We start from the raw sequence: 14,084 nt of genomic DNA, 5'->3' as shown, positions 1-14,084 counted from the left end.
GGATGCAAGTAAGGTCTAAACTCTAACTTCGCACATAATTCACTGAATTCTTAAATCAACCTATTCTGCTAGCTAATGGATAGGTCTAGTACACAGCCTTACTGAAAAACTCTCTGAAACCTATTACTACAGATCACTGAACCTTCTTGTTCAAATAACAATTTTGTTGCTTAACAGTTTTTCTTTGAAGAATAGTACAAATGGTTATTTACTTTCAGCTTCTCCATCGGCAGATTTACCTCCATTGGGCAAAGACAGCACTAGTTGACTTTCAGCTATTGCATCCATTGACCGCCCATTGTGGGTTCCTGGAGGTTCTCTTGCATGGTAAGGGGGGGGTGGAGTTTCCACTATTGGAAAGAAGGAAAGAAAGAAAAGAGAGACACCTAAATCAATATGTTGGTAAATTCTCCCTGGCTTTTCCTGGTGAATACTTAACTTCTTCAGCATTTTTTAGCTAGAGAAGGGCTGGAAACAGAGCACAAATCTGAACCTGACCTCCCTTCAGTCTCCAGATTAAGACCATTACATGTTCAGGGAGGATGGGAAGGAAAGGCTGTCATGTTGGACGTGCTGCCCTTGAAAGAGAGAGGGACAGTCACAACAGGCCTAGACCAGTGTCCAGTCAAGCTCTCTGTTAACACCAGTTGTTACCCTAAGAAAGTAACGTAGTTTGATCCTTCAGTTCCAGACTTCTCTCACAAATTTAAAACTTGAAGAGGATGATTTAAGAGCAGAAGCTAACTTTAATTGATCCTCTGGGAGAAAGCTCTCTTTCTTCACAGACTATAAAAAAAGCCTATGGAAAACCTTTCCACTGTAAAATCAGATTTGCCAAAACTCCCTCTAGATTCGTCCTTTTTACCTCTGTCCTACAAGGGAAGGCTGGCCCTTGTTTTCTGGTTTGTTCAGTCTCCCATCAAAGAGAAATGGATGTGATAAAAAAGTACGGAGAACAAGTATCAACTCACAACCTGCCAAGCTCCTGATTTGTTTCATTTATGGCACAGTAAGCTAGAAGACAGAAGGTGACTCTACAGTGGGGATTCTCAAGAAAGACAGGAGGCTTTAGAAAGCCAAAGAAAAAGGGACTTCATTTTTGTATGTCAACATTCACTGCCTAAGCACTAAAAGCATGTAGTTTTACTCATTTGAACAGATGCTCAGTGGGCTTGTGTGTAAATTACAGCCATATACAAGCTTGCCGGACTAAGGATCTCTTTAAGAAGACCAAGGTTTAAGTTTAACTTGGTTCCAGGTTGAAATTTCCTCTTTTGTTTGGAGTCTGTTAGCTGGCCCTCAAAACAGAGCAAATTCATGTAGAGTGGATAAATGTTGACTGTCTCATAAGACAACCATTGAATCTTCCAATTAAGTACTGCACAGGAATGTTATTCTATTTAAGCATTGTTCAGGATTTAGGAATTTCATACACTCTATGGTATTTCTAATATATAGATGATATAACCCTCCCATAGAAAATGCAACAAGCTAGAAGAGTAAAACAAAATCAAGAACGAGTGGAAGAGAATAACAGTCACAGAAAAGAATATAATGTGGTTATACAGGTATTTTTGATGTCTACACCTAAGCTAGTCACTATAAGCTCTCCTTATACCCACTAAAGAAAAATAGGCACCTGTAGACACAGTGCATCTCAGCTAATTTAGACATAAACCTTAAGATGCAATGAATCTTGTTCTAGGAGTGCCTGTTTTTCTCCACTGATTACAGAGAGCGTACAGACAGTTGCATAAGATGTAGAAATTTGCATCGTTGACATCTATATTCGGTCACACCAATCCCACTCAAGGTTCTTGATGTAACTCCAGTTTGCTTTAGATAGTCTTCCATCCCTGATTGTTATGCAGGCAAATTATGCTTATCAGCATGCCGTGTGCTGTGATATACCGAAGCTCAGGTTGAGCCACTTCCATTTTTAAGTAGCTTTGCAAGGTCCCAAGTTCAGTTAAATACACGAATCATAGTCATTACATAGTTGGAATGGGCCTGATTTACCTGTCAGGACCAGCTCCGCTGAATCCAGCTTGGTTACACAGAGGTGAAAGAAAAAGATGGGAGAAGACAAACAAGTCCTACTGCTTGCTGAAATCTTTCGATGTTGCTAAGTATGTTTTAATCTGAAGTACAGATCTAGAGAAGAAATGAATGAAGGTCCATTCAATGAATGGAGAGGGAAGGAAAAACATCACACTGTGTTGAAAGTGTCCAGCTTAAAAGGAGGTTCAAATACTACAAATACCTTGTAAAAATAAACACCTTTCTTGCACTTAAAATCAAAATAGGCATATCATTGAGGACATGTATTTCAGTGCTTTGTAGTTGAGACATTAAAACATTAAGCTACAAGATTCTGACCTGAATTAATCTTCGTGAAAAAGCTGAGATCATTGAAACTATTTGAGAGTTACAACAAAGTGCAGAAGTGAATCTGAACCATGTTTCGACACTAAAGCTTGCTCTCAGCTGTGTTGCACGACACCTTCTTGGTATATTTAACAGCAAAAGCATAGTTAAATTCTCAGGTAATTAGAGCAGTACGAAGTAAGGAGTTCAGAACGCAAACCACCTAAGTGATATAACCCTGCCGACCTCAGAACCATGGAGCTGATGAAACACGTTCCAAAGTCATAGGAATTTGCCTGGTGGCTTCACCAAGAGTTGGGCCAGATTGTTAAATGCCTTTATTTCCTGAAGTTTATACAGTCAGCGGGATCACCATAGATTAAAAAATATTTCTGCGTACCAATTTCCCCATTTTATCCTCTCTCTTGATGGAGTTTCTAAAGGTCCCTACCCTGACCATCTCTATTAGAGGTGCCTAACTTATGTGTTGCAAATGCTCTTTTCTGTGGATTGCATCAGAAGCTTGGATGGGCAGCTTTAGGCAGAATGTGGCCCCGCACACCTGCTCTTCTCCTCAACTCTCCCCTTACAGTAATCACAAAATCTCATCCAGGCACTTCTAGGAGTGGGATGGCTACAACTCTTTTTCCTTGAGCATCCGTCAGAAGGACTGGGAGACAATACTAAGAAACTGTCATAAGAAATCACGTTCCAAATACATCCTGTCCAACAGTTCAACCTGTAGCTACAGCCTGCAGGGAGCACGCAGAATTGGCACCTGACCCCAGGCCCTGGAAAGAACCTGGATCGCTGATTTCAGGATGTCTGAAAGCTCATTCTTACCCGTGAGCTGATAGGGACTTCCAGGTCCAGAAGAGCTTCCTGGTGAGTTGGGGTAGCTGATGCTGTTAGGTGACTGGGAGAACATGTGGCTGGGTGATGATGGAAAAGGGGTGCACGGAGGATGCTGGAAAGAATCAGGATAGGTGGCATTGTGCGGCATCAGCGGCTCGCTGTGCAGAGAAGTGTTTCGAAACTTGGCGAGAAGGCTGAGGTGAGGGTTAAACTCGCTGTGTCTTGGAACGAGTACAGGAGGTAGAACTGAAAATAAAAACAAGAACAGAAAAAATCTGGTTAAAACTGCACTCTTGAAAGTGTATCTCTTTGTAAGTTAAAAAAAGGCATATTCCATGATGCCCAAATATTGTTGTCTATATACAAGTCATTTAAGGGCAACAAACCTGTCCAAAAGCTGATTCTTGGACCTTTTTTTCCCCAGATTTGCAGCAATTCCATATGCAAAATATGGACTTATTCCTGACTGGAGCAAGGTACCATAAAATTCACAGGTACGGCATGCGCACACAACTCTTTTACAGAAATGCAAGTGGCACATTTCTCCCTCTCAAAATTACCTATTCCTTCCTTCCTTCCTGAAAGACTGAACATGTCAGGAGTTTGCTAAATATTGTCACCAGGATTTCCCAAAACCACAGCGAAGTTTGATAACAATTAATAGTGCTCTGCAATACACTGCATATTTTACTACCAGTGTTTTACAGATGGGCAAAAGGAAGCACAGACCTGAAGCTAGATACCAGATTTAAAAGGTTTTCAGATACTTGACAAGGCTGCCAGCCAGACAGTGGGATTTTTAAAAGGAAATGTAAATGGCAATTCAAATATTGCAGCAGTATTAATTTAGCTCTTGCAATATAGTTAGAAAAGATCTAGCATGAGGAGGCAAATGTCAATGGTCAGTAGTTAAGACATGAAAAACACAGGTCAGAAAACTGAAATCCAAATTCATCCATGTAAAAATTGGCCTAAAGAAGATATAACCTCTCTGCACAAACTCTCTTCACTTACATCTCATACTGTCAGTGCTGTTAACTGCATTGCTGCACCGAGAAACCTGAAGTTGGCTCAAATTATTTTGAATTCTGACAAATCAGGAGCGAGAGCAGAACTGGAGTCAAAACACTTCAGAAAACACGACTAGTGAGCTACCTATGAAGATGCAGCCCCTAGGCTGGAATACAAATGGGCTTGCTAAATAGTTCTGCATATGGGAGTTCAACTTGAGGCTTTAACTGGGTCCCCCATAGTCCTCACGGGGAGAACAGCACCTACAATGGGCGATTCATGTACCCCAAGATTTCTCTATTAGTTACTAGCTCACATAGCACCTAATTCTCTTAAGGCCTTAAACATAGGTAGGGAGAATGAATCCCCAGTTGCTATCACACAGATCTAAAAGCCACCAGAGAAGATAAGGAGGCAATTTGAGTTATTGTGACAAGGATGAATTGTCCCAACACTGTGAACAATTCAGCAGGCTTGTATTGATTGACCTAGTGTCCAGAGTTCCTCTGGCCTAAAACCCAGCAGCATGTAATCTTTCAGTCTATCCTTACTAGCTTATGGAAACAAATAGCACCGTGCGCTCTTGGTTATAAATGCTGACAGGAATATATGGTTTGAACGTGTTTTAACATATTGTTTGGGCCCAAAAGCTCTGTCTAGTTAAGGCCAATTTTTTTTAGGTAGGTTAGCTAACACCTTTTAATTACAGCAAACTCTCATTTATCCAGCGTAATGAAAGAATGGAGTAATTGTTATAAAGCAAATAATACAGAGATAATGCAAAACATGTGCATGAGAAGAGGCTGTAGGAACATCCTCCTTGGAGTGCACTCTCAGTGCACATTGACTGCTCAGAGAGCTGCGGCAGCGTAAGCAGGAGGAGGAGGAGCAGTGCCTGGTACCAACGGCAGGTTTACACCTTCTTGCTTGATGTAGCGCTATGCTGCAGCTGGGGCAGGGTTAAACCACACTCCTGCCCGTCCACTGGCATATACCATTTGGGAATTTGCCAGTCACCCATGAACTGGAGAACTGAGCCCTAAAAACATACAAAAGATTGTACTGATGACAGGGCGTTCACCGCAGAAGTTATCTTCTTACCTGCCTGGAAACACATGCACTGGGATACCTGTTAAGAGCCCATACGTAGGCCCTTTTCTGGCCCAATGCATTTCTATTTAGCTTCTGGCCAGCACGCGGATGGTGCTCTGGAGACTAGTTTCTTTCCTTCTGCCTCTGATATGCCGCTACCTGTGGGATGAAGATTTTATTGCCACCCTCTTAAGTCCTTTGGTAGAGAAAGGTATTTCTGCTTCTTTACCACTTCTTTAGCTTTTTGGATTTCCTAGAGTCTCCCGGTAGGACTCATATAAGCCACACAGGTATCCACATTGGAGATGCATTGCCCAGTCCCCCATGGATCTCTTCATAGGCAGTGGAGAGAAACAGACTCTTTTACTGCTCAGTTCCTCTGCTCTATACTGGGACAAGACCAGTACCGCCACTGCAGATGGGGTTTTGGCGAGCTGGATCCCTCCAGTTCCATGGTCCCGTGAGCAGCTCCAGGCTGTGAGCTGCTGCTGCTTCTGGAGTTTTCCTCTGCTGCTCCATGAAACTGGTACAATGCTTGCCAGGTCTGCTGCTGCTCAGCCAGCTCTGACCAGCAGCTTTAGAAAACGGGGAACTGGTGATCCCTTTGCACCCAGCAGAGGTGCTGAGCAAAGGACAGCTGCGCTACTGCAATGCCGTGCAGTGTTGGGAGGTTGGCACCTCGCTGTGGGTACCACCGCTAAGGAAGCGGGTTTCTTCAGCCCTGTGAGAACTTGGTGGAACTCCTTCTCCAAATGAAAGCTGAGACTCTGGATGTGTAAAGAGCACTTGCCAGGGAAAGCCTTTGACTCGCCCTGAGTGAGTCAGCAAGAGGAATTTTCAAGCCTTGAACTCCTTCCCAGCTCTGACCAGGGTACTTTTAATTTCTGCTCTGCTGTACAGTTTTTGCCACCTCACTCAATCTTTCCACTGACTGCTCTGTGGCTGCCTAGAGGGCTAAAGCCTCTGTGGTGGTGAGAAATTCAGAGATTTTCTTGTTTGTGGCTAAAAATTCCCCAGAGGGCCTTGTTCTCCTTGTTCTTTTAGTAACAGATGTCACTCTCCAGGGCTCAACCACTCTGAGGGAAGTGTGACCAGAGGCACAAAACTGAGTGATGGAGCACACTGGGACCTGTCTGTCCTCATAATTAACCTGTGTTGTTTCCACTCAATGGGATCGTTTTCTTCTACCTGCTATTCCCCACCGAGAGCCAGGGGCAGATCCTTCCTTCTATGCATGCCCAAGCGTTGATGTTCTTTGTTCAACTGAAGACACATTCGGTCATGTCCCAAGTCCTGCCACTACCTTTCCTGCACTAGGCTTTCTCCTGTTCCCTTTAGCTGCAACAGTTCTTGCAGAAACCTGGCTGTGTCCAGAGCCTGTGACTTCAGGTGCTAGCAAGCAAACTATCTGCCTCACGGTTTAATTCCAGGTACAACATCCACACTGCGATTTCTCATACATCAGCCTATCTTTGCAGATTTTACTACCTTTGGAGACCTACCCTGCAGTGAGATCCATCTGTTCCCTATGCCCGTGCCCATTCACAAACACCAAACACATGGCCAACACTGAGATCACCAGGTGGTCTTCCAACTGGGAGGCTACCACATCTTAGTCCTACTCGGGCTTGATGAAAGCAGTTAGTCTAAATCAAAAGTTCATTTAGGCTCCTGCTGTCTACAGCAATGGTGCACACTAGAATTTGCAGTATCTACACAGGAATGATCTCATATAAAAATAACAGGGTACATGTTTAGGCAGCTTCTCTATTTTTCTGAAACTGCAGCTTCTTGTGACAACAAATCATTCAAGACTTCTGACCAGCTCTTTGAGGCAAAGCAATGAAGGGAGAAGCAGAGCCTAACCACCATACCTATCTCCTTTAGGCTAGGTGGCCTAGCCCCTCTCTGCAGTGGGTGTTGCACGAATAGAGGAAATACTTGCTGCTTTTTTCTAAATGGCACCTGCTGCTCAGCAGACCTGAGAAGAAATCCGCTGGAGACACTGGTAGCAGCAATAAAAGCTATGCATAATCTGTGCAGTATTGGCCAGCACAGACTAGGATGTGGCTGGGCAGCCTGAGGACACAGCAGAGGCAATGAAACCCCTGAATCTCAGACCAGAGCTTAAAGCTGCTCTCTAGTAACTGAGGCCTAGGGATCTGCCAGGCCATTAAAGAAAGGGTGAGGCTCTCCCATCTTTGACACAACTCATTCATTCTGAATAAAAGTTAATGGATCTGGTCACAGAGTGGTTGACTCAGCAAGACAGACTGCAGCAATGGAAAGTAAGCCCCAAAAGGATGGACATTTGTATGAAAATAATACTGGCTTGTGGCTTATAAAAAAATGCACTGCTGACTAATTGCGTAGGTGGATTCTTTAGCTCCAGAGGATGAGACTCAGAGAATCTCACATAAGCCTAAAATCACCAACAGCCAAGATGCACAAGATTTCCCGTAGTTAAGAGGACTGTTGTTTAAACAGACCGGCACCTAGATCAATTGCTCCCAGCCTTTTCTGTGGTAATCCCTCTGCTACCACTTTCTCTTGAAGCTCATTTCTTCTCTTGCCTCATCACCACCACCTCCTTGCAGCACTGCTTTCTAATTGCCTCTGGCCTGGAGTTGCACTACTGCCCCTTGCAGTGGTGTAAGTTCTCTCTCCTGCCGCTGCCCCAGCACACCCGAGTAGGTTGTACTCCTCGCTGCACCTCGTCTTTAGCAGGGAGGTGACTCACTTGTGAGCTTCAGCTTCTAAGCTGTCCCTGTAAGAAGAGCGGTAGGGGTGAATACAACAGCCCAAGAACAAGTCCCAGAACAATTCTGTGAAGAACTGGCATGGCACAGCTTGCATCCTCGCAGCTGTGCTCTCTTTCACCTCCAAAGCAAGGTGGTCCCATCCAAAGTGCCCAAAGTCCCTTCTGTGGGCTAACCCCTGCACCCAGAGAACTGCTACTCCATGTGAGTCTGCACAGGTCAAAGCTGTGCCTGGGAGCACGCTGCCAGTTCAGCAATACTCTGACCTGCACCTTGGCTCCGTCTCATTCACTAGTAGAGATGTAGCCAATCTGCTGCACAGACAAATGATAGAGACATGTTCACAGCTGAAACCTTCTGAGTTTCAGGGTCAGAACAACAAGGTTTGGCAGCCATTTAGCAGCTGCTGGACTATCCCAGTACTAGCGTTTGTTAGCTGGCACTGAACAGAGCAGAAGACCGGGGCTGAAAACAGCACTGTGCAGCGCTATCAGCTGCTGCGCTGAGGACACTCCATTAACTGCACTGGAGGTACGCCAGAAGAAACGAGAAGACACTAAGGACCGCAGCCTTCAAAGAGAAAGATACACAAAATTGGGTATTTTATGAGCATCTTTTCTTAGATTCTTGAGTTTATTTTAGGAAGGCAGGAGATCAGCTCTTTCCACTGAAAACTGTTGACAACAAGCACCACTCACAGCAGCTGTAAAATTTTAGTTGTGACAATGTTTACAGCAGTTCAGACACAACTTCAAAATGACAGCTCCGCTGCAGTGGAAGGACTGTCAGAAAAGGGAGCAGCCCCTGTTGTTTAACAAATGTTAACAAATGTCCTTCCCTTATTTTATCTGCATGAAAAGAAACATCCCACAGTTCACTTATCTGATCCTAATGTCACCTCAGAGCAAAGTTCATGCCAGACAAAGAGTAATCACAGAATAATAAGTATACACTTACCAACTGTATCCATTAGTAAATTAAATTACTGTGATTTTTGGCAGCAAGCGAGAGCTAGGTTAGACATTAGAAATCATTTTGAACTGTAAGGAGAGCAAAGCAATAGATTCACTTGCCTGGGGAGGTTGTGGAGCCTCTATCACATGGGATTTTTAGAGCTCATTAGAAAAAGATCTGTCAGGAACACACCTGGTAATTTGTTCTGGTTTGGGAGTAGGGGCAGAGAACAGGACAATTCTTCAAGATCTCTGCCAGCCCTGCTTTCTAAGATGCCTATAGAAGTCAACACTGAACACTACAATTTTTTAACAGCTGTTTCACTGACACAAAGCCCAATTAAATGACCCTTCAGTGGGATCATAAGTTTTCAGTGCTGACCAAGCCCAGTCTAAAGAGGATCGCCAGTGGAAAAATTCAAAGTTTTATGGGAACTTGGGGGACTTATTTCACATAAACTACCCATTTAGGTAAGTCCCACTGAAGGCAGGCCACCAGGCATTTTAGGAAGAATCAACTGACCTGGTTTCATATCCACCAAGCCATCTTACTGCAACTCTAAAGACAGAGCTAGTGATAGGTTTTTCCTGTGGATTAAGGAGTCGATTGTCGGTTTTCAGAAAATGAGACATAAATCTAGCCAGGGCAGTAAGTCAAGGATGGTGCCCAGCCTTCATTCAGATGGACACCAGTTTGCAGGGGGAGGGTTAGGGGGGCAGCCAGCACCCCCACCCACAGAAAGGAGGCTCGCGTTCAGACCCTGGACAAGATCCGGGCGCCCTCGGGGGTCCGAGGGGACACAGACCCCCCCGGGGCAAGGTGCTCCCGACTGCCTCCTTACTCCTGGCTGCCGGAGCTGTGATGCCACCATGCAGGGAAAGACTCAGGGTCCTTCCATCCAACGGAGCCTGCCTTTTCAGATTTCAGAGCGCAATTCGGTGGGATGCACCAAGACTAGACCTGCCAGTGCAAGAGCTAACAGAGATGTGAATCATTTGCAGATGATATAATTACCTGGGGTTTCCACCCGCCGGTAATGGTAGGGGTTAATGCACACTTCTTTCTGTTTTGAGCCAAAGGGGAACTCACAACATTCCAGTGGTTTCAACTCATGGTGAGATTGCAAATCAGGCCATCGCCACACTCTGCAGTATATGACGTGGGGGAGCCCCTTGCGGTGAGACACCTGCAGCCGCCCATCCAGGGAACGTGGGATTGTGACACATTTACTGGGCTGACCCGGGCAGCTCAGAGCCCTTTCCAGTTCTTCCATGGCACCTTTCTTCTTCTTCAACTTCTTCACCAAGGAATCAACAGCTTTTTCTGCCCACTTTTCCTCTTCATCTCCTTGTTTCCAGCCCAGCAGCCTTTTCACTGCAGGGCTGGTGAAGGAGAACAAGGAACTGATAGGGGTGCTGGAGTGCATAAGAAGCAGAGATGACACACGAGTGTCAAGGGAAGCACCAATTGCTCTCCTGCCTTGCAAGGCTTGCACAGAGTTTCTACAGTATTGAGATGGACGCTTCCTTCAAGGAAAGGTTCTTCCACACATACGTTTTTGTAGTCTTAGGCACTGGTTACAAGTAGTCCAACAGGGTGGGTGTCAGAATTTTCCAAGCATCAAGAAACTGCTGATGAAGCCTGGAATAACAACACAATACATAGTTAGGCTTCACACACTACTTTCATTGTTCCTTCAATAAAATCTTTCGAAAGAGAAATTATTCAAAATGTGTATTTCATTTTCAATGGTTTTCTGTTTGTTTTTTGCTGTTTATTTTGGGTCCAAGCCTCTCCTCCACACTACGTTCCACACTAATTTTAGAGTTGGACCTCGGAAAGCATTTAAGTGTCCAGTCACTTCAATTTGTGTTTAGAGTTTAACGCACTGGGCAAGTTGTTGCAGGGTTGGGGTTATACTTACTACAAAAGAAAAGGTACCTTTTTTTTAATGCTGGTAGCTGTAGGTTCAGCTCAAGCATCTTTTATGAAATTAAATCTATAATATCAAATTTTATGGAGGTAATACGTAGAATATTTTTCTGATTTCAACTCCCTCTCTGCCCCTCCTATCTCACTCTACTGTCAAGAGTTGTGCAATACTAACTGCAAAATTAATTTAAAATTCAACTACTTCCAGATTTCATTTAGTGCCTTTGAAAGATGTATCACTATTCTCTAAGCTTATTTACATTTCCTCACGTGCAAGAGAAAAACCTTGTTTGCCTCGCCAGCCTGGTTCGCTGTCTCCAACAATTCACAGTTTTCTGGATGAAAATTACAGACTTTTGGACACGGTTTGTGCTGGATGGATCCTGAGTTATTTCTGCTACGATCTGCTACATCTGACAAAGTCCAACAGAAAGAGTTTAGTTCTTGAGGGTTTTTCTTTTTTTTTTTTTTTTTTTAAATGTAGCTGGAGCCAGTCTAATTTTAGCCGAAAATGACATATTTCCACCGACTGGAACTCTGAGGAAGAACGTTCTTGTATGTCAAGCTATTTACTGCTTTAAATATACTTCATGGACCCCCTGTGCATACCAAGTCCAAAGGTCTGAACTATACAGAGGGCACTTAGAGCAGGAGGTGGAGGCAGCTTCTAAATGGATGCCTCCAGAGAAGCAGCTCCATGACTGCCCTCCTCCACCCTTGTGGGAGGACTTGGGTCCTTCTTGCTCCCCATCAGAGGACATCATAGTCCTCAGCACTGCTTATATGCAGCCACTGAGGAGACAGAGAGATATTGCCCGGTGTTGGGGCAATCAAACCATATTATTCTGCAGTTTCCTTAAATGCACAACAGCTCTTGTAAGAGTTCAAGGGGCACCTGGGGACACCGAACGCAGGCACAGGTACAACATATTGAGGCAGCAGCCCAATCCCAAAGACTGGTTCCTCGGCATAGTCTGATCCTCTCAACACCACACAGCTCCGGAGCACGCTGCAGGGTAAGCACACATGGCCCAGGGTGTCAGAGCCTCTTGGACAACATGCAATGATTGCTGAGGACCAGTGACCGCCTAGAGCCGTTTTCCTCCTAGCCCTCCTGTTTTGTTCTCATGCCCGTTCCTCTGCCCCACTGCGTTACCCTTTAAGACGCCCAGCACCCTGAGAAATGCAGATATACATAAATATAAGGAGCTTTTTCCCTTCTTCCACAAGAGCAGCAATGATGAGGGCAGGGGCTCAAATTCCCCAAAGCCTTCCACAGAGCTAGGGAGATGGAAGCACCTGGCCCCAGAGAAGAGAAAGCATAAAAGCGACTCTTTGGCATGTCACAAGCCCCAGCAGCAGCTGCTATTCCCCCAAGAGATTCATATTCCAAGAGCCGGTGAATGTGAGGCTGCATGAAAATACAAACAGAGGGACTACAAAACTGGGAGGAAGAGCAGGCACACTTTGCTTCAGGCAACCACCACAGCACTGAGCTCTGCCTTATGCAATTTCTACATTATCAAACTATGTGTATGTCCAGTTGTCCTCAACAGTCAAGAGAGGCTCTTGACAGAGCACAGCAGAAATCCCCTCACTCACGCCATGCAGCAATCCATGATCGATTCCATGGAACTGCCTGAACTTGTCCCACTACACAAAGAGAAGCTTCAGATTCCAGATTTTTTCCCTGCTCTATATTAGTAAAAATCCAATGACCTGGAGCATTTAGCTGGATAGTTACTAATGCCTCTTAGTCAAAAACAAAGTCTATTCCAAACACTTAGTGGTATATGTGAGAATGAAATAAGTTCAGAATGATTTATCACAGGAAAAAACCCTCAAGCTGCTTGTAAAACATAATGTGGATAAAATTTAGGCAAGCAGCCTCCAGCCTTCGCAGAGCAAGCTCAGCCTACAGAGCCCAGCGCCAGCCCCATCTAGGCATCCCGTGCAGTGGAAGTGTCTGCTCCTCACTGCCCCGGTGAGAACCACCGCACTGCTGTCATTGCTTGGCGGCACCAAACCCCATCCTCGCCGAAGAAAATGAAACAGTGCTGGGACCTCTGTGGATCAGCCCTGAAAGCAGCAGCAGGAGGTGAGGAGAGCCTGGGATGAAAACCCACAGGACCAGTAGTGGTGTAAAAGTCTCTGCTCCCGGCTGAGAAGGAAAATGGCTCACACTTCTTATCTGGGGGGGTCTCTCGAGCGTTAGCGTGTGTAAACAACTGCTCCTGATAAGGTAATGCAACATTACAATGATCAGATATGAAAACATACATGTTCACGTAAAAGTATTGTCCTGAGATTTTCTTTCATTTTGACCAAGGTTTTAAATAAACACATTAATCTCTTTCAGTCAAATTAAATAACTCAACAGTGACATCAGTATGAGTCTGAGCACTATTGTTGCTAGTGGGAGAGTCGCCAAGACTATGTATATAAAAGCAAAAGCCGTGCTTTGCAGACCATGTGATGTAGTCTGAGATAAAAGTACATTGCACAATTTCCTACCATGCTCCCCTCCAGTTTCTTCTAAAATCTTTTTTTCCCCAAAAATCAACTGACATACAAAATATAAATGGTATTAAATAAACTAAACAGCTTTCAAATAATACTATTATCAGAACATCCTAGTTTAATGTCATTAAATTACATAATACTGCATACTATTCAGCAGACTAAGCCCTGTGTTGCTAGGTTTAAACACTCCATTATGAAATACCTAGGCAGCCACTCTGCTCCAGGGCTGTAATGATAGAGATGTCAATTCACAATTTAATTTTAACAATCTTTAAGGAGAGCAGTTGCCTGTTACAAAAGGCATACAGCTTAAGCAACCTGCTTACCCAACAGGAAACTTCCAACATTGAAACGTTTTAAAACCATGTTTGATGTATTTTCTGTGCTGATAATCCATCGTGTTTCTCAATGCTCATTGCTTTAGAGTGGCAGCAGGGAGGGAATTGTTACAGTTTTGATCCATATCCCAACCATACGTATCAAGCCCTGGGCCATACCACGATGGAAGTTCTGGTCTGGTCACCTCTATCTGCCTCAACAACAGTATGATGTGCTATCGTGAGTATGAGTCAGGTATCATTCAAGGCACAT

General features: G+C 44.4%; 1 protein-coding gene across 3 annotated transcripts in view; it reads right to left on the bottom strand.

The window, feature by feature from the left end:
* Positions 1–14,084, bottom strand: part of SMAD9 (SMAD family member 9) — a 43,941-nt gene that overhangs the window by 18,609 nt on the left and 11,248 nt on the right. For 2 of the 3 annotated variants that reach the window (XM_069807968.1, XM_069807970.1), the window contains exons 2-4: positions 10,053–10,679; positions 3,211–3,468; positions 213–350 (exon numbers count right to left, since the gene is read on the bottom strand). In XM_069807968.1, coding sequence (XP_069664069.1) covers positions 213–350; positions 3,211–3,468; positions 10,053–10,464 — 808 coding nt within the window. In that variant the 5' untranslated portion in view covers positions 10,465–10,679. The remainder of the gene's footprint in view (positions 1–212; positions 351–3,210; positions 3,469–10,052; positions 10,680–14,084) is intronic. The other variant, XM_069807969.1, reaches the window with a different exon arrangement.

This window comes from Haliaeetus albicilla, chromosome 20, assembly GCF_947461875.1.
Source record: "Haliaeetus albicilla chromosome 20, bHalAlb1.1, whole genome shotgun sequence".
Taxonomy (NCBI): domain Eukaryota; kingdom Metazoa; phylum Chordata; class Aves; order Accipitriformes; family Accipitridae; genus Haliaeetus; species Haliaeetus albicilla.
The sequence above is the reverse complement of the archived record's forward strand: the minus strand, read 5'-3'. Positions and strand labels throughout refer to the sequence as shown.